At 36.5% G+C, this 20,991-nt stretch overlaps 1 protein-coding gene across 3 annotated transcripts in view; it reads right to left on the reverse strand.

Annotated features, from left to right (window-relative positions):
* Window positions 1-1,783: 1,783 nt before the first annotated feature.
* The window catches only part of Tmprss15 (transmembrane serine protease 15), a 115,688-nt gene continuing 96,480 nt past the window's right edge, over window positions 1,784-20,991 (reverse strand). For 2 of the 3 annotated variants that reach the window (XM_021185182.2, XM_021185181.2), the window contains 6 exons: window positions 17,700-17,749; window positions 17,365-17,551; window positions 9,883-10,064; window positions 8,423-8,518; window positions 5,261-5,403; window positions 1,784-1,939 (listed from right to left, as the gene is read on the reverse strand). In XM_021185182.2, coding sequence (XP_021040841.1) covers window positions 1,784-1,939; window positions 5,261-5,403; window positions 8,423-8,518; window positions 9,883-10,064; window positions 17,365-17,551; window positions 17,700-17,749 — 814 coding nt within the window. The remainder of the gene's footprint in view (window positions 1,940-5,260; window positions 5,404-8,422; window positions 8,519-9,882; window positions 10,065-17,364; window positions 17,552-17,699; window positions 17,750-20,991) is intronic. The other variant, XM_085832245.1, reaches the window with a different exon arrangement.

Raw genomic sequence — 20,991 nt, forward strand, 5'->3', positions numbered from 1 at the left:
GCATTCTAAGCTCAGCTGCCCCCACTTAGCCCCATCCTTGTGGGTCAAATGGGAGGCCAGCTGTTTGGATCTGTTTTGCCTGTATGCCAACTCTACTCGTTTCTCCATTTAGCTACCCAGAACTCTAACAGCTGAAGGATGGAGGCACAAACTGAAAGGGGAAGGCGGGTGTTTCATTTATTATCAAGGTCAGGAAAGCATCCAGTGTTAATGGCAAACTCCATCTGTGACAAGGGTTGGGAAACAATTCTCTGTCCTCTTAAAAGATGGTGATGATACCATCTTTGAAAGGGGTTTCTAAAGCTTTATCTGGCCCTTGCAAAATGGGTACATGATGTAACTGCTCTGTATTTTCAGAACATAGTGTTAATATATGTTGGGAAATGATCTATTCAAGTATTCAAAACAAACCACACATTCGCTTCTTCTTCTTATTTCCCCTTTCTAGGTTGAGGTTATTGGCAAGGTTTCCCTAAGAAGAGTGTCCAGGGACCTTTGATTATTAGTGCCAGTGCTTGTGGGAACATGCAGTCCCCTATCATCTGGGCGAATCTTCTTTTATTGAAATGTTTCCCATGCTCTGACTGTCTTCAGTTACAACATGATTGTCTCAAACCTCTGTCCTCCATTTTCAGGGTCACTGTCACCTGCAGAGTTGTCTCTAGTGTCTCTTAAACACATCGAATTGTAATTATCCCATCTAAACTATAGCTCAAGCTTTCTTCCTTCCCTAAAGCAAATCATATCAGTTGCTTTTTTTTTTTTTAATACAACTCATTTGAACCCTACTCATTCTTGCATTGGATTAATTCATGAAAGAAAAATGAAAACAATGAATGTATTTATGTTGATGAAATACGTCTGTGTCAGGGTTAGTGTGTGTGTGTGTGTGTGTGTGTGAGCACTTGTGTCAAGTTAGCATGGATTTCAGCAGATTGTGTGTGATAAACTGACCTGACATTTGCATTTTCTCTGGAAATAATCCAAGAGATTAAAGGAGTGGAGCAAATTAATTTATTACACATTTTTGCCTTTAGTGAGGAATTCAGCTGTGTCTGAACAAATTTTTCACATGTTCAGGATAGTCTATAAACTGTACAATTTTAAACTTTTATTTTTAGGTTAAAAAAAGATGGCTTGAAGTCAATGTAAAGATTATTTGAGGGTGTAAAGTAGTTTACTTTTATGTTGATGCTAGGTCAGGAGAGAGACCTTTGCATGTTTTATTTACCTAGAAGAAAGGCACAGTTATGATGTAAATGTGTCTGGGACATGGGCTCATAATAAATGTACTTTTATGAACAGGGAAATATTATATTTAAATAGAAATGCATTGAATGGAGAAGAAAGCAACAGCGACTCTGCTAGTAACAATAAATTGAAATGAGATGAGTTACAACAGCTTATTTCAAAAGAAATGATACACTCCAGAAAAACTACTTCATTTCACTTATGCACCCATTTTTACTTACATGTGTGGAAAATGTCATAAAATAATATCCCTTCACACAACAGAAAATGATAACAATTGATTCAAGACAAATAATGTCTATAGAAGAGTAATTGTTTTCTGTGAAACAGAAACGCATTTTATGGCTACTTTATGTTGCAAAGATTAATTTTAATTTATTGCTTTGTCTCCCAACCCCATTCCAGCATTTAAATGATTTAGCTAAAAATATAAATTTTTTTTCTTCTCATGAAACTCTCAGTTGCCATACTAGTTTGAGTAAAAATGAGGAAAAAAAATTGTCCATCACTTATGTTTGGGTCAGGAAAATGCCTAATGTAGAAAGCTATGGATCCATTCTATAAACTGTGAGACCCGGACATATACCCCAGGGTGATTAGGCAGTGCACACTGGACTCCAAATGATGTCACACCAACAAGAAACCATCTGTTGTTTTCTTGGCACATTAATGGCCCTCCGGAATCACCCTGAAGTGAGAACCATAAAAGAAAAATGTGGGTAAATGGCCAGTCGGCATCAGTAAGTACAACATGCTAAGCTCACCAATCCAAAACTAATGTACAGAAATATGATTGATTGACAGTCATGCTTCCGTCTTCTTACTGTCATTCCAGTCATGAGAATACTTTCCCATGAGATGGCGCAAATGGTAACAACAGGAAGTTAATTCTGATGGTACACTTCTTAGCAATTATTTTCTCACTTTCATTATTGTATTTCAGCATAATCCCTAAGACGGTACCATAAAAAAAATCATGTCAACCTAAACAAATCACTTAATTAATTAATATGTGAAAGATCAGAAAAAGCCTTCGAAGAAAAGGCAAAATATTCTGTTCAACCACGCTACTGCGTCTAAGGTTGTAGTCTATCATGTCCCTACAGTTTTTCTGAGCTTGGTGCAAAATAGAGGACTTCCTCTTCTTAGCAGGGCTTTCCTTTCTCTGACTGATTTGGAGGGCCTACTACCCACATCTTCTACCTGAGGAATGTCACATAGTCCTTGGCAAAAATTACAGGCGTAACTTTCTCTCTCTGTATTAGAACCCACTCAACAGGCACCTTAAATTCCAGGAATGCCTCTCCATGCAAATGGGGCATTCCCAGTATGCTAATCTCTGCCTCAGTGATTTATATTCACTCTGAAACCTCTTCCCACTCTCCAGGGTTTATGTATATAGCCCTAGTTCACCCTGAATAAAGTGTATGGACACAAGCTGTTTCACTGAATATCTTCTAAGAGAGTTATAACATTAAAATTTTTGGAGAATTCCTTCTCTTCCCAGCACTGCTGACCCACCCTTTCCGAATTTTCACTTCCTTCTTTCCTTTCCAGTGTTCACTCTGAATGAGGAAGCCAAATTCAGAACCACAGTATTGAACACCATGATTTTTAGATTTGAAAAATTTAATATCTCAACAGAAATAAGCAAATCTCATGTCTTCTGGCAACCAGAACATGTGCTTTCACTTGAGATTTCATTTATAGGAGGATGTCTTTTGCTCATAATGCACATGATAGTGGGTCTTAGTACAGTTAATCATATAGATCTTATTTGTGTGCAATGTTTCCTTTCTAATGCAAATAGAAATGATATGGACACGTAGTAGTATTATTTAATTATGAAAATTTCTCTCATATTAACTATGCACTGAATTCTGGCTATTTATTTATTTATTTATTTTTGAGGGAAGGTCTCAATATGTAGCATTTCTGATCTGGGACTGGCTACACTTGGCTAGCATTGAACTCATAGAGATCCCCCAGGCTCCCAGAAAGTTATTTGTTTTTATATAACAAAATAGTTTGCAACCTTATACACTTTGACCAAAATGATTGCCTCGATAGAGAATTTAAAATTAAATCAGATGCTAGGAACTATCTTGAGAGATCCCTTGTCTGATAGTTTCATCATCTTTGGTGCCCTATTCAAGGAGAAAAGGTGACTTGTCCCAGCTCTTCAGCTCCACAATTGGGTGCAGAGGATTTCAAGTGGCATCAGAAACCACAGGTCACCTGTATTCAAGGTGAAACACCTGTACCAAAACTGTCTGAAGGAATGGCTGTGATCTCCATTTTTTTTTTATGCGGAGGCCTTGATCTGTGTATGTATATTTGAAATATTTATGGGGAAGTCATGTCCACCATATGTTACATAGCATTTCGAAGTCATTAAAACTAAACCAAAGTTTAGTCAGAGGTTTTTAAAAGGAGTCACCTGGTTCTCCCTATTTTATAAAAATAATTGACATTTTATTAGGTAAATATAAGATATTGATGTTAGGATTAAGGACTTTAATTTATCACTAACTTATTTGAATGTGAGGGAGTATTAGCTATTTTTTTCTAGAATAATGGTTTTCAAACTTTACATATATATATATATTTTTTTTTTTCACCTATAGGACACAAAAAAGCATTCATCATTGGGCCTCAATTTAATACTCTGATTAGTTGTTGCACGCTGGATTGTAAAATTTGCAGTTTAAATAAGTTCCATAGAAAGAGATCCATTTGATGGACTGTAGGCTATGTTTTTGATGGTGCTGATAAAGAATGCAGTTTCCGAGTGAATAATGAGATACCATTTACTTTTCTTATCAATGAGGAATTATTTTATACTCTTTCTTATTGACTCTAAACTCAGAAGACTACCTCAAATATGCAAAGGAATTTGGCGTGCCTGATTGAATAGATTTTAAAGGCTAAAAAAAAAAAAATCAATGAACATATTCAAACAATGATCTATTAAACATTTTAAATAATGTTAATAGTAAAGTTGATCCAAGGAAACTGTGTTATAATCTAGTGATGGCTACCCAACTCTAACATCATTCTGCTGCATGAAATATTTCTATGCATTAGAATTTTTTTTCTTGCTAATGAATAATATGCTTAGATCCTGTTGAAAGCAGAGCCAAACAAGATTTCACAGGTCTGGAATGAGTTACTCACGTAATGTAACCCTAAGATCAATAGTTTTAGCCATCATCTTTTCCACCTCATTTGTGAGGTGTCTGCTATGCAAACCCCATTAACTGTAATTGAAGCTGCATAGCTGATTTCCCTCTTACAAATAATTCTATAAATCACATGTTAAGTGAGAACGTATCTTATCCTTAGCACATTTATTTATTTTATAAGGAAATTATAGAGCTCTAGAGATAAATTTTGAACAAGTATAAAGCCACTTGACTTGTATAGAATTAGAGTGTTCATCAAAGCAGAATAAATGTAAAAGCAATCTGAAATTTTAACATGACTTAAGACATTGATTTAATTAGGGAGTATGTCTACAAATTTATATTCTTGCCTGTTAAAAAGTATTGTCAAATTATAATATATATATATAAATATATATATATAATATAAAACAAGTTGCTACACTTTAATGTAGTATAACCATTTTCTCACGGTATAAATGACTACTTTCACATCTGTAAATTATTCATTTGTTCTGTAATAAGTTTTACTTTAATTTAATGCAGTAGATGTGGATACATTAATATTTCATTAACTTTCAAATACTTAAGATATGCCAGATAGTGTATTTAGTAAGTCTCCTAATAAAATACCCTAATGGGTTTGTTTTTAATGTTGGCTAATCGCTTTACATGTGTTATCCTTCTTAACCATCTCCCTAAGTGACAAGTGGCTTGCCTAAAGTCACCCACTCTCAACATGAAAGGGGAATTGAGGATCCTTAGTGATTTCGTGATTCCCAAATTATGTCTAAACAAAGACAATGCGATCTCAATGTATAAGATGACTACTGGCCTATATTTACCTGACAAGAATCTATTCCTCCTTCTTCATATCCTGCACATATCATACTTCCAGTGATGTTGTATTCTGGCAGCTGTTGCTGGCACTTTTCATTGGATATAAGAGGAACATCAGCTTCTTTCAACACATCAACAGTAGAACCTGCTTGAAATGGGAAATGCAGACAGCCAGTCAGTAATGATTATCAGGCATCCTTGAATGAAACGCCATCCGTCTGATTTATCCCAGCATTTTGCTCTCATTATCAAGTACTATGTGGATGTATAATGGAACTAACTACCAACCTTGCACTTTAAAGTACATAATAAACCCATCTGTGCACTTTGGCAAATGGAGAGCATTTCTTTCTTCCTTTCGTAAGGGGTAGTAAGAATTGTGGATTGGACTAGGGTGGTCTTTAGGCATTCTCAGTATTTTTTAAAGAGTTACAGTGTTGCTGGTAGAAACGAAGTCTGCCAGCACAAAGAGTTCATTCATGGAAATCAGCACCAACTTGGATATCCAGAAGAGCTTTTCATCCAGCACCTGAGGAGGTGCTCCCTCCTGTGTAAAGGCATTCAGCCCCTTTGTGGTTCTGTGTGTGTGATAGCAGGTGCACGCTGAACAGGGGACAAAGCCCGATGAACTGTGCTCTACTCTGGGGGCAATATGCTTGCCATCCCAGGCAGGTGAAGAGAAAGGAAGCATATTATAGCATTGTGTGTTTGCATTTGTTTTATCACGAATCACTCACTGCAAGGATGAATCTCTCCTTACTAAACTACTATTCCCAAGAAGCTTGTGAAGCAAGCAGGTGTTAGTACCTCCAGAAAAGGAACATAAGCATTTATTCATGATTAGCAATTCTCTTTGATATCACAAAAGGGATAGAAACTTAAATGTAACTTATTATATCTGTCAGGCAGTATTGTAAAAATATATATAATCCCGTTTTGTGATGAGTTTCACTTATATGTTAAGAACATTACTATATTAAAAAACCAAACAAGGTGTGTGTCTGGCTATGTGTGTGATTTAAGTGCAATTCAACACACACACACACACACACACACACACACACACACCTCTCAGTATTTGTTTGTAAATGTTATATATATGTTATCTCGGGGAAAATGTCTCAAATATGCCCTCTTTTCTTCTTATCTCAATCAGGTCTACAGTGAATGATTTAAAAGTATAGGCACTGTGATGTAAACAGAGATGGGAAGGGAATGTACAAATATCTCTTGACTCCATGATACCAGCTAAGTAAGCAACACACAGCCCATCACTGGCTCCAAAAATCTGGCAGATTTCAAGTTAAGAAAGCAAACACAGGAGACTGTAACCAAGAGGAAGGTTCAGTACCTCTCTGTCATTTGTCCTGTGAACAACAAGGATGTGTGGTCAGAAGGAAAAAATACAATAAAAACAGAAACCTCTCTTTGTACTTGCCCCTGAATATAAATTTTGTTTGAATAAGTAACAGAGCTCTTTTGTAAAGGAAACTATGAACAATGTCTGTATATTTAATATTTCTTTCTTTTACGACATTTTTTTTGTTTTTATTACTTTTACGTTATATGTATGTGTGTGCCGAGGTGCAAAGGAGTACAGGATGCCAGAAGAGGGTGTCTGAAACCTTTAAACTAGAGTTAAAAGCAGTTAGTTATGAACTAACTACATTGGTGTGAACTCAGGTCCTCTAAAAGAACAGTGTACACTCAACTGCTTGCTGACCCATCTCTGCAGCACGTATTTATTTCTTTATATTATAGTGTCTATGTGGATGATTGAAAAGATACACAGATATAAATATAAAATAATATTATAAAATATATGGCCAAAATTGATTATTTTAAAGTACTGGTAGCCCAAATTAAACAGTTTTCTCCTCATCTCTTCCTAATGAAGAATATGCTCCCAAATACCATCAATAATTAATTAATTAATAAAATATACTCCTAGGGTCAAAAAATGGGATTCTATGAAACTGAGTAGGCATAACTCATAAGGCAAAAATTAATAAAATTTATGAAAACATGTAAAAAGGATTGAAACATGGTCTGACCATTTCATTATAAATGATTTCTGATGTTGTTTGCCTCTTCTGGCTCCACAGGGCCTTTAGAGACATTTTAATTCAATTAAACATATATTTTCGGCACAATAAGTAAGCCACGATTGCTCAGCTCCAAAAAAAAAAAAATTGCATGGAATAAAGAGCTTTAAATCTTGTTAGCAGATAATTTGTTTTGAATTTGTCTATATTGTGGCTAAAAACTGTTTCTTTGAAGTTTGAAAAATAAAACATCCATCTCGCAATCATTTTACTATTTAAGTTTCAGAGGTAATAAGCCACTACATTTTTCAAGCAGAGGAAATAAAATAATATATATAGTCTTTGCCTTGAATATACTTTGTGGACAGCAGCCATGAGATACTGTCAGCTAGGTAATGTGACTGTCATAGAGAATTATATTGAGCTAGCAAGCTGGTGAGCACTGGCCCCTAAACTTGATGCTTTCTTTAACAAGCAAGTTGGCTCTTTTATTTTTTAGAGATTATTTTGTGTTTATTCTTTATTCATACATGCACGCAGTTTCTAGGTCAGCTTGACCCAACTCTTCTGTATCATTGCGTTTTAAAAGTGAAGTAAGGAACAGAATGGAAACAATGCATTTATGCATGGCCATGTATGACATTGTGTTAAGGTTTCATGTCAACATGTCTCATAAGACCAAAGGCTGGAAAACAACTGAGCCATTACATACATTTTCTCCAAAGGATATTTTCAAAGTGAGTGCTTTGATTCTGAGACTAGGCTTCTCATTTATATTTGTGGATTCTATTTTAAATACATCTGAAGCAATTAGCTATCATGACTATAATGTTTTGTAACTGTAGACTCAGGTGATTGCTCCGGACAAAAGTGTCTTTCCTTCTTGCCTCGCCTTATTGAACATTTAAAACTCTGTTCAAGATGTATTCCTGAAAGGAATCTGAAAATATTTGGTGTTATTAAACACACATAAACATGAATATAATCCTGACAATTGTTTTTGCAGATTCTGCAAATATAATAGACTAAGAGATGTATTAAAAATTATAATATACACAGTAAATTTCAGTAGCCCATATTTTTCTAGTAAACATGTTCTCATTTTCAAGTGTGATAACTTACCATTTATTTCATTATATCCCCAGCCAGCAATTGAACAAATTCTTCCTGGTATAAGTGTTTGATTCTCTTCTGGTAAACAAATAGGCTGTATATAATCTGAAAACTCAAGCAAAGCAAAATAAACAAAAGAAGGACAACAACAACAAACAAACATACTCACAGAGACATAATGCCACTCTTGTTTCTAACAAATTAAAAAACAAACAAACATTTCCAAACATTCAAACCAAAATAGTTGTATTTGATTTCATTATGCTGGAACACCTTCAGATCATAAAAGACAAAGGCATTCAGGATCAGTGCTTTCTTGTGTTTGATTTTCTTGTATTGGTGGTCTCTTTGGATTCTAGTTTATTCTATAATTACTCATTTTTTTCCTGTCCCCAATGCCTTACTTCAGCATTCATCATTTGTATTTGATTTTTAAAATTCATGGTACTCATTTGAGAAGAGTTCTAAGTTTGTAAAATGTTCGAAATGTGCTTTTAAATTTTTATTTTCTTTATATGTGTATGTTTACATATATGCGTGCATAGATATGTATATACTTATAGGTGTATGTGTACATGTATGTAAAATTGTACTCATTTACATGTGGAGGGCAGGGACAACCCTATAAAGCTGGTTCTATCCTGTCATCTTGAGGGATTCAGGAGTGAACTCAGATCATCAAGCCTACAAGAAAGTGTCTTTGCCTGCTTGTCTCTGCCTGTGCCTTTTAATGTTCTCTCAAAGTTAGTTAAGAAAAACATATTGTATGGTGTTTTAAAATATTTTTGACACATATAGCCATATTAAACCTGCCTCCCCAACAGTTGTTCTACTTGAATCTTGCTGGAGAATCACGTTGGTTCTTTCAGCATCCATTTACAAGTAATTAGATTTTTCAGTGAGCATCTGATGCCCGATACGAGAAAAATACAGAAAAGAAGGTGACTCCCAAAGTGTGGTGCCACTAAGGACTGTAATGGTCTGCTTTCCCATAATCCACATGTAGACCACACTTCATAAATTTGGTTCTCACATATTAAACACGAGTATAATCACGATAATTGTTTTATAAGGTTCTGCAAAAATGAATTAATTTGACAGAGGGTGCTAATGCTTCCACATCTGCTTGTGGGTAACATTGACCTGTTCTCTTTTCTCCTGTGTCTTGTTTTGTGCATTGTGGTAGATGGACCCCTATGTTTCTATTGCAGGGTAAACAGATGCAGCAGGTACAGTTCCGGATGCTTCTCTGTTAGAGAACTGTAAGAGTTCCCTAAAGCTGGATTTAAGCACTATGATGAGAGAGATTTCATACATTTTCCTTTATACATCAATTGCATTTAGGTTATAAAGATGGCTGCAGAGAATTGCCAGTTTTTATGACTTCACGTGTACTGTTCTGGATGACATTTTAAGTCTCATTTTGGCTTGCTGTCAGCAGATGAGATGACTAGGTGTAGTTCTCTTACCTGTGTAATTTACTTTAAACTCAAGGTGCATCATAGCGATGTCATTGACCTTTCTGCGTCTGTCATAATGAGGGTTTATGACAATTTGATCGACCACCCGTCTTACTACTTGAGGAGAAGTCAGATTTGATTGCATATGCAGGCCCAGGACTGCTGTCCATCTGGTTGGATCTAGATTTCTTCTGAAGATTGTAATAAGAAAATAGTTTCAAGAAACTTTCCTTCCATAACAACTTTCCAGAAGATACCTAACACAAAAAAGCTAGAACTCTGCAGCATTTCCATTCTGTAGCATCCCTGATCCCTCTATGGAATGCTTTTGTCAAAGTAAGCTTTATGTTTTTTACTGGACACACTTAGGGGTTGTGTAGGCATGTTGTAATGCTTAAGTCAAGGTCAGCATATACATTTTCTCTAGCCTTATTTTCTTGTGGTGAAATTATTCAAAATGCTTTTACTCCCCATTTTGAAATGTATACTACAGCACTGTTATCTGTAGCCACACTGCTCTACAATAGAATACTAACTTCTACTTTATGTCCTAGCCTTTCGTCCTACTATTCTTCTGTTTGTTCCACCTAGCCTCTGTTAACTACTATTGTATTATTAGTTTCTAAGAAATTATTATTACACCAGGAGGATAAAATAGTGGTATTCTCAAGGAGTGGTGTTGGTTCAGGTATTGATGTTTTAGGAAGTAAAATTACCAAGAGAGTCACGGAAGAGCAACATGAAAGCGAAACAGACATTAAAATAAGTATGATTTTCTGAGTGTAAACTGAATTGATTCTGTACTTTACACTAAGAAATGGTACAAGAACAGCCTCTTCAAGTTTATCTAAAACCCTGCTTTCTCATAGGAAAGGGTTTTAGCCTCTATAGTTATCTTTTTCTAAATAAGACGAAAACCCCTGCAAGTATATATAGTCAATTATAATTTTATGGAGTAAAAATTAAAATGTTTCCGGAATTAAAATTGATACTAGAGTAAAAAGTCCTTTAAGAATTATCAAGAATGGTTTCAGAAAGTACAAAAACATCAGACTAAATTGGACAAAGTTAGCCAAGTTTCAACAAATTTTGAAAACATGCAGTAATTATCAAAATTATCCTAGTAAGCATAATAACTTGGTAGAAGGACATGAATCTACAGTATGTGCAAAAGAGAAAAAATAAAGCATGAAAGACGTGGTAGCGTTGTGAAAAATGTGTAGACAACAAAGACGTGCTCAGTTTCTATTCTGTCTGTGAGTAAGTCTAAGTATTATGTAAGTCCAGGAAAGCAAAGTACAAGACACTGGGAGGAGCCGAAAGCCATCACTATCTGCCTGTGTACTGTTCATAGGAACACAAGGAATTGCCTTTGTACACTCACTTTTCTATAGCTTCCAGAATGCCATGTATTATGATTTCCTTTTGCTCAACTCCTCTTACTTTATCCCCACCATCTCTCTTTCATATCAAGCACTAAGAATTGTAATATTTCAAGATTCTGCATTGGTCTGTTTTTAAACTATGCTTTTACTCCAGCTATGAGCTTATCCAGTGATGCTATGAGTTCAAATATCAACAGCATGTTATTATAATTCAAGTATTGCTTCTCTAGAGTTTAGATCCACATGTCAATTGACCAGTATCAATAGAGACCCACAGCCAGACATAATTCGGAAAGAAACTCTAAATTGGAGGTCTCCCTCAAGGTCAAGTCCCTCCTCCAGGAGTTCAGTGAATCCCCCATGGAAGAAGGAAAGGAAAGAGTGTAGAAGTCAGAGGGATGGCAGGCACCAGGAGATACTAACCATTTAAGCAGGGTTCATATGGGCCCGCAGATACTAAGTTAGCAAGTATGGGGCCTGCATGAGTCTGCATTAGGGCCTTTGAGTATATGTTAGGGCTGTTAGCTTGGTGTTCTGTGAGACTCCTACCAGTGGGAGGAGATGCATCTCTGATTCTTTTGCCTGCTCTTGGAGCTCATTCTCCCTTTAGTTGTCTTGTCCAGACCGGATATGAGGGCTTTTCCCTTGTCCTATTCTATTTGTCTTGTCCCATTTGACTGTCCTCTTTTGGAGGCCTGTTCTTTTCTGAAGAAAAACCAGAGGGGAAGTGGATCTGGAGGAGAGAGGGTAGGTGGGGGAGCAGGAGAAGTAGAGGGAGGGAAGATGTGGTTGTGTTGCATTGTATGAGAGAAGAGTCTATTTTCAATAAGAATAAGTTCAGAAATAGTGTATAAGTATGACATTTTATTTCCTTTTACTCCCTATTTATTCTCATTTATCTCCTCTCAAAGACGGTACTTCAATATCCAGTGTTATTTAAGAGCCAGGCCAAGTATACTAAGGATTCTTGAGGTTCCTAAAGTAGGCCTACAATACTGTTACACCAGAGTGTCTTTGTCCCTAGGCAGATATATAATCATATTATCTGTCTATTTCTTCTTTAGCTGTTCCTTCAAATAAATCAGTGAATATCTCTCCTGCTGATCTAGTGCTCCCATCATTCTGTCTGTGCTGGTGAGATGCATCTTTAGTGCACATATCATTCTCTGAAACATTTATTAAGATGTTTTCATCCTTTAATATTTACAGTAAGTAATACTGAAACAGGAGTTTTCTTGGTCCTTATAGCAGTATCAAGCCCAGATATTTGCAAAATTAGGGCAGGATGAGTTCTCAGCAAATATCACTTTTCTGTATGAAAATGTAAAAAGTAGACAGCAAAGAAATACTTGAAAGGACTGAGTAACCCCTAGCCCCCAGTTAAGTCTAAAGCTCATGTGTTTCTCCAAACTAAGGAAGAATAAGATTTATCCATGAATTCAAGGTGGTAGATGTTCCCGGCATAGAGACACCTTGGTTGATCTGATACAGAAATGTGTGGGAAATACAGCTACAGTGAAGTCTAATAACTGCAAAATGTCTGTTATAAAGACAAGCAATTAAAGGATATGTTAGGAAAGTGTTAAGTAGACAGTTTTGAACAGATAAAAGGGAAAGAGGGGCTGACCAGTCCACATGCTGGGTAAAAGTGCCCGTTAAGGTCATACAAATGTAACAATTTTGTGCAGTGTTTATTCAATGAGTATCTTGATCAAGCAGGGTCAGGGGATGGGATAGGGGTTTGTAGAGGGGAGACCAAAAAGGAGTTCAAGGACCCCAGTGCACCCAAGAGGGCTCCTTTGGCTTTCTTATTCTGTTCTGAGAACCGCCCCCAGATCCAAGATGAGCATGTTGGCTTATCCATTGGTGATGTTGCAAAGAAACTAGGAGAGATGTGGAACAACACTGCAGCGGGGAACAAGCAGCCTTATGAGAAGAAGGCTGCCAAGATGAAGGAGAAGTACAAGAAGGATATTGCTGCCTACAGAGCTAAAGGAAAACCCGATGCAGCGAAAAAGGGGGTGGTCAAGGATGAAAAGAGCAAGAAAAAGAAGAAAGAGGAAGTTGAGGATGGTGATGAAGAGATTGAGGAAGATGAAGAAGGTGAAGATGAAGATGCAGAAGAAGATGATGAACATATTGGTTCTGGAACAGGCTTTTTTTTTAATCTATAAAGCTAAATCTATAATCTATAATTTTAAAGAAAAAGTCTATAATCTAAAATTTTAAAGAAAAATATTGAAATGTAAGGCTGTGTAAGATTTGTTTTTAAACTGTACAGTGTCTTTTCTTGTATAGTTGATACATTGCCGAATGTATCTTTAGATAGCCCTGTCCTGGTGGTATTTTCAACAGCCACTAACTTTGCCTGGTACGGTATTGGGGGGGGGGTGTTGTAAATTGGCATGGAAATTTAAAGCACGTAGTTGTTGGTGCATAGCACAAATTAATTATATATGGGGACAAAAGTTTATTTTTTTATTTTTTGCTTTTGGTTTTATTTTTCTTTCTCATCTTCAGTTGTCTCTGATGCAGCTTATATGAAGATAATTGTTGTTCTGTTAATTGAATACTACCCTGTAATTGCAAATAAAATTGCGGCTGTTTTGTTGACATTCTGAATGCTTCTAAGTAAATACATTTTTATTAGAAAAAGAAGAAATTATTTTTTACTGACAAAATTAGCGAATAAAATAAAAATTGGTAGTATCATTTTATTCTGTTAAAATTTTTTAGTATAAATCACTAAAATAATTTGTAAAACTTTCTTGCTTTGCCAGTGATATCAAGAAGTATACAAGAAAATTAGTAAGAGAAATAATTTTCTATTAAATGACTGATGATAGTAAAATGCAAATATTTCAGGACAGTTCTGATTTTTTTATAATTCTAGTACATCCCATCTTTACTTATTTGTGCTCAAACTGAGAGTAGATGAACACATTTTGTGATTGAACATGTGCTCATAAATGGAACTGGCTTCCTACCCATTCAGGTATTTGTGGTTTAAATAGATATTATGTTGCTATCACTGACCTACAAAAAGCACATCAATGGAACAGATAATTGAAAGATGTCATTAGTAATGCTCTAGGCCTATGTGACATGTGAAAATCATTTGTTTTAGAAGGATGTTAAACAATAACACACCGAACCTGAGACTAGTTAAGCAATATGCTAATACCTACCAATGTGCAACAGAAAAGACCAAAGATTTAGCTAAACTTTTGTTTATAGTACGGATAGATTATGCTATAGATATGTGACAGAGATTATACCCCTTGTCACTTGCTCAAAAGAATGAGTCTAGGAAAAGAGTGAGGATACATAGCACAAATGAGAAACAAATGCCTGGTGGAATAATTTCTTAAGGTGTGTTGAGAATTATCATTGTCAGAGATCAGCAGGATCTAGGGAAGTGTCACTTTTACTAAAAGTGATGTTATTGTTTAGTTACCTCGATAGTCCACCAATGTATGACATCAGAGAGCTACAGAGACTGGATGTCGTCTGCCATTTGTCGAAGACTTCTGTGAGTCTGGTTTTGTTAGAAATTTTGGTGAAATCAATCATGGTCACCATTTCTGCGTATCCCTCTCCCTTCCCCAAAAGTGTCTGACAATTTGTTTGCATACACCCAGAAACTCTCCTTGTCCTTATTGGAAGGAGAGCTTAGTTTTTCTATCCTGATTATATAAATCTGGCTCCTCCAAGTCTGGATCAACCGTTCCTTTTCAGGGTCTCTTGCTGTTATAAGGAGACGTACCCTAATCGTCCTAGATAAAATTATGGGAGCCAATGTCAACTTGGCTCTTAGATGCAGGTTGTTAATTCTATATCAGGCTCCTGATTAGTACATCTGCCTCCTCCAAGTCTGAGCCCGCAGTTCCTTCTCAGAGTCTCTTGCTGCTATGGGAAGTTTTATCCTAATTGTCCTAGATACAATTATGGGAGACAATGACTTGGCTCTTAGATGCAGGTTATCAATTCTATATCAGCTTCCTGTACTTCTTAGGAGGAATCTTTCTTTTATGATGTCATTGGGAATCATCAGTAGGTGACTAAAGACTGGACATTCCTTGTGTTGAAGTAGATGAACTGTTTCTTGGACCCCTCACATTTATCTTCTCCTTTCCTCCTCATCTTCCCCACTTACTCCCCTTTCCCCCATGACACTGCATTGAGAACGATTACTTTTAAAGAGGGGAAATAAATCCTAGAACTAGGCTTGAGTTTTGCTCTTCCTTGTTGCAAAGCAAAGCTGTATGTGGAAATGAGTTCTCAATTTTGGCTCTATGTGGTAGTAACATAGATGAAAACCTGTGAATTAAGTTGTTACAAGGTACTTAACACAAACTTTTAAAGCACAGTGTGTTTATAAAACTTGAGGGTTGTTTGTGAATGTGATTATCACAGTGATGATTTGCTAAGAGCAAATATTGACTGAATAATAACAAAAATGATGCAATAAACATGAATTCTACACTTTGAAATGTTTACCTTATGAATAGGGAAAAATGTCAAATTTTTCTGTATGGGGAGATAGAATAGCTGATATAATGAATGATTAATATATTTTAATAAGAAGCTATACATAATTTTATGGAAAATTATTGGAAAGTTTATGTCATAAACTGAAATCACATTTCCTGGTCAGGCTTGGGGCTACACAAAATGAGGTGCTCTTTTGTGTCAGATGAGATGAACTTGTTTGCTAAAGGACCCCTTGCTGAGATAGGAAATCATTTTCTGTAGGTTTTAAGAGAAAATAGTCCAGGACCCACGGTGGTGACTATAAATTGCTCAATCAAGTAGGAAAGGGTGTTAGAGTTAAAAGGAAATGTTAGAGCCAAGTAGTGAGGGCAGAGACATTAGGGATAAGAGGCAAAGAACTGGCAGTTTCATATGAGGTAGCCAAGAGGTCCTGAGAACAGGCAGGATCTGAAAATTAAGGTCAGTGTCACCATGCCAGCTAGCTAAATTTCCTGAGAACACCATCCCAATTTCCGAGGAAGCATATCTGAGTGCCTTTAAAAAAAAAAAATCTTGTTTATAATGCAGGCCACTGAAACGCAATCTCTAAGGAAGCCTTCGCCTTTTTCAGGAAAGAGATCACAGACTATCTTGTAGACAAGGTGGTAAACCAGCTTTGACTAATAAAAATTATATATACCTTTGGTAGCTGGGAGTACAAAGAGAACTTAGAATAATTATAATGCTGCACTTTTCACTCCTGAGAGGTAACCAGCGAGGTAACGAACACTTAGGAGACAGTTATAACTAACAAAAGAGGAGACCCCTGGACAGTCGGGGGTCATAAAACATGCCTTATGGGGGGGGTAGTCCATGCCAGTACATGATCACTCCCCTGGTTGGGTAGGGGAACTCAGAGCATGTGGGCTGAGAGTTGACTTAGTCTCTGATAAGCCATCGAACCAATACATTGCGTAACACTTACCTCAATCTTTGTTGTGTTTGTGCTATGGCCCAATAAAAACTCATAGATCATGTCAAGGGCTTTTTCTTTTTTTTCTTTTTTAATTTTTTTAAATATTTTTTTTTATTCCGTATTTTCCTCAATTATATTTCCAATGCTATCCCAAAAGTCCCCCACACCCTCCCTCCCACTTCCCTACCCACTCATTCCCATTTTTTGGCCCTGGGGTTCCCCTGTATTGGGGCATATGAAGTTTGCATGTCCAATGGGCCTCTCTTTCCGGTGATGGCCGACTAGGCCATCTTTTGATACATATGCAGCTAGAGTCAAGAGCTCCGGGGTACTGGTTAGTTCATAATGTTGTTCCACCTATAGGGTTGCAGTTCCCTTTAGCTCCTTGGATACTTTCTCTAGCTCCTCCATTGCTTTTTCTTTAAGTAGGACTCATCCCCCTTTCCCCAACTCTTGAAAGTTTTTCTCATGTTTCCTTAAATTTGTCAGATTTACTTAATAGCCTTTAAAACATGTACTGTGCTGTGGCTACTTGGGTAGATATACATACGATATCTTTATTAGCAGGAGAAAGAGAACACGGAGCCACTGTCCCAAGTCAATGGTTCTTGAGTCATGACTAAGTGACATTTAGTTGGAAGTCATGTTCAAACTTACCTATACACACAGTGTGCAGCAGACACCAGCCAGTCACTGCTGACAAGAGATGCACCGCAGAGCAGACGGTCTGTAGACCTGTCTCTGTGATACAAAGCCACAACCCAGGGCCAGGCCCCCGCCTGGGCGTCACTTCCACCAACGATCTTTGGGCCGACTTTCTGAGTCACCTTTTTTTCTCCACATGCTATTAAAAGAATTGAAGAAAGGATATACCTTATTTTTTAGATAATTTATTTGGTCATGAAAATCGAAGTGATAACAAAATAGCTTCAAGTGACATAAAATTATGTCAGAATTTTAAATTGAAGGCGTAAAAGGTGACAAATACTTACATTTATGGTTACATTGCAGTAGAATCAAGGAATCTTGGGAGCATTGTGGACTATAAGAGAAAAGAACCTTTTATTAGTTAAGTAGACATTTAAATCTATATACCAAATATGAAATTCAGAAGAGTGGAAATCCATAGAAGCAAATGCCCCACGGTGTTCAAAATAGGGCTGTGCTTGTATTCTTCCCATGGAATTTCAAATTATTTTAGGAAAATTATCCAGTATCAATATGGGTGTAATAGAATAAATACAATGTCTTGTGATTTCATGAAGATTGTGAGAAATGTTTGCTTTGGATTTTTTTATCACGAATTATTTTGAATACAGCAAACATGGATTTCACTACTTTCTCATTCCTAGGGAATATGTCTCAGTTACTCTAGTCTATATCTAAAACCACTTACAGTGCTAAACCCTGTGTTCAACATGGTCTTTTTCAACTAAGTACTTGTGACACATCATGGTTGCAAATCCTGAATTTTGGGCTTAGGTGATGATAGTAATGCAAATTGATTATTTTTCTTCTCTACATTTTTTTTTGGTGAATAGATGACACATGATAATGCCAGGCTGTAATTTTTTTTTAGCAATATTAGCATATGACTTTTCTTTCTCTCCTTACTAGGTAGAAAACTTTTACTTAAAGAAACAGAGTCTTTCTGTACTCTGGTGCTACTCTTGGGCAAAGCATGGCCATGCAAGTAATCTTGGGAATTAAATTAAATTCTGAAGGATTAGCGGAAAGGTAATGCATGCTTTGTTCTTGCCACAACAAGAGATGGTTCACTCTGTACACAGTGAGATTGCTTAGTGCTTCCGAGATTGGTAATAACTGAAGCTAATGAACTGCTAATGTATGGATTTACCCTTTAATACTTTTAGACTATGGTTGGCCATTTGATGACAGATGTAGTAGAAACTAAGACTGTAAGAAGAAGATGAGCTGATGAAGACCAGCTTCCAGTCTCATCAACTTCAGGGCTGTTCAGTGACAAGCCCTTCTAGGAGGCTGTGAAATTCATTCTGGAAAGTAAATGAGCTTCCGTTTGTAAAAGAGGCAGACATGTGCGTAGCGACTATAAAATAACGACTACGCGTAAACTGATGAAATCACATCGCCTATAATTTTGAAATTTGGTTTTTCCAAAGCCAGGAAAACTTACATTAAAAAATAAAATTGTATACGAAGTGTTATACAATGTGACCAGCAGAGGGCAATGTTGCACCAGGAATTATAACACTGCCACTATTCTGCCTCTGAGGATATCCCACACATTAAATATTTGTATACGTGTGCCCACACATAGAATTAAATGCTTTATACTTATGTATTTACTTAAATGAGGTGTGAATGTTGCTTGAGTACTCTTACTTTGGAAAAAGGATAAAAGAAAAAAAAAAAACACAAAGCAAAGCTATGTGCTCACTAAAAGCAACTCCATAGTTTTAGAACACGCATGGTAAAGCTTATTTAAAAGAACATACGACATTCTATTATCAATATTCTCTTTTAATATATAAGACAACTTCAATAGAAATATAAGAAAATGTACTTTGTGAACGATCAGTATTTCTATATACCTCTCTATAAAATGCCTCGAAAATCTCAATTAATTTCCCTTTTGATGCCCACGTGTGTTCGAAAGAAAAGTAGGTTACAGGATGCATTCTAGGATACTTTCAAGTCTCACAAATGCGCTTTTCAATTCTACAGTGCTCATTAATAAAAATCCATATTCAGAGTGGCTCCTGGGACATTGTTACTGGCCTTAGAAAGGACAAACAATGCTTAAATATTTTCAATCAAGCCCATAAGCAGTTAATAGTTCATTACCATCTCACAAGACATTTCATATTCTCCCCGATAACTTCTTCCTTATTTTTGTTACAGCTTTTAGAACAAGGATGCCACCCAAAGTATTTTTCCATCTTACACTAAATGCCATAATTGTATAACATTAATTAACTAAGGGACTGAATAAATCAATATGTCTCAATTTTGCCCGCTCAGGATAATATGGCCAATTAAAGAAAGGATTGAAGACATTTAGCTAATTGGCTTTTTTGGTGTAAATGAACATAAAGGGTACATCTATGTAAAGTCTTTCTTTTTTCAACTACCATGAATATAAGTATAATAGTGGCACTAATATCAGTTGAAACTGTCACCTGACTCCTACGACTTTGTAGCAGATATCACAGCTGGGCCTTCATGTGGGTCCCCCGACAATTGAAGCAGGCACTGTCTCTGACTCTATTGCCTGACCCTGGATCCCCTTCCTCTAGCTGAACTGCCTTGTTGGGCTTCAGTGGGAAGGGGTGAACTTAGTTCTGCTACAATTTGATCTGCTGGGGCAGGTTGTTACCCGGGTGTATGTGAGGCCTCCTATCTCGGAAGGGTTGGGGGGGGGGCTTGTGAAGATGAGCCTGGGAGGAGAGGAGGGAGGGTGCTGCAATCAGGGATGTAAAGTGAATAAATCAATTAAGAAAAAAAGAGAAAAAAAAAAAACGGAAATAATATGGTCTTTCCCCGAAAGAGGCATTCAATTAATTTGAATGGCTTTAAACTTTGTTTTCTCTTTCTTACTAATATTTACATCTAGGAAACCTGAACAGGTAGAATTCTCAGCATACTGGAGAACCACGAGCTTTCAGAACGCCTTATTAGAAAGGAAGTTGGGAAACCTGTGTGAAAACTTCCAGGTGGATTGGCTCAAACCCACTGGGATTCCTATCAGTCAACACTGACAGTGCTAAACCCCAAGGTTCTCTCACTGATACTGAACGTAGTGCTCGCAAATTTGTTTTATTGCTTGAGCTTTGGGGCGCGCTGACTTTCCCGAGCAGTGGAATAAGCTGATGCTGTTTGAACGTCAAGTCTGTTAAGGGAAGTGTACTGGTAACAGGATGCTCACTGTTAAGAGTATAATTCTGATGTCTCTTTGCAGTCATTTCTCATCCGGAGTTTGTCTGTAGTGGGATTATGAGATTCAGAGGCCAATTTCCTCAGTCTCAGACAAAAATCACCACTAATGTCTAAATAGGAGAGATTACATAATGTACTATGACAGAATTTTGAAGAGAGGAAGGATGCTGATTTTTAACACTTCACAAAAAAGGGTAGAAGAGACGATCTAGCTTAAAATAGCAAAAAAAAAAGAGACATAATATAGGACTAATTATATTATTTTTAAATTATATTCATATTTGTTTGCTAAGAAAGATAACCCCTTGATTCTCATGTAACCCCTCATCTTTTGATGGTTGTCTGAGGCGTATTTATCCTATTTAT

This window comes from Mus caroli, unplaced genomic scaffold, assembly GCF_978045245.1.
Source record: "Mus caroli unplaced genomic scaffold, Mus_caroli_1 scaffold_17, whole genome shotgun sequence".
Lineage (NCBI taxonomy): Eukaryota > Metazoa > Chordata > Mammalia > Rodentia > Muridae > Mus > Mus caroli.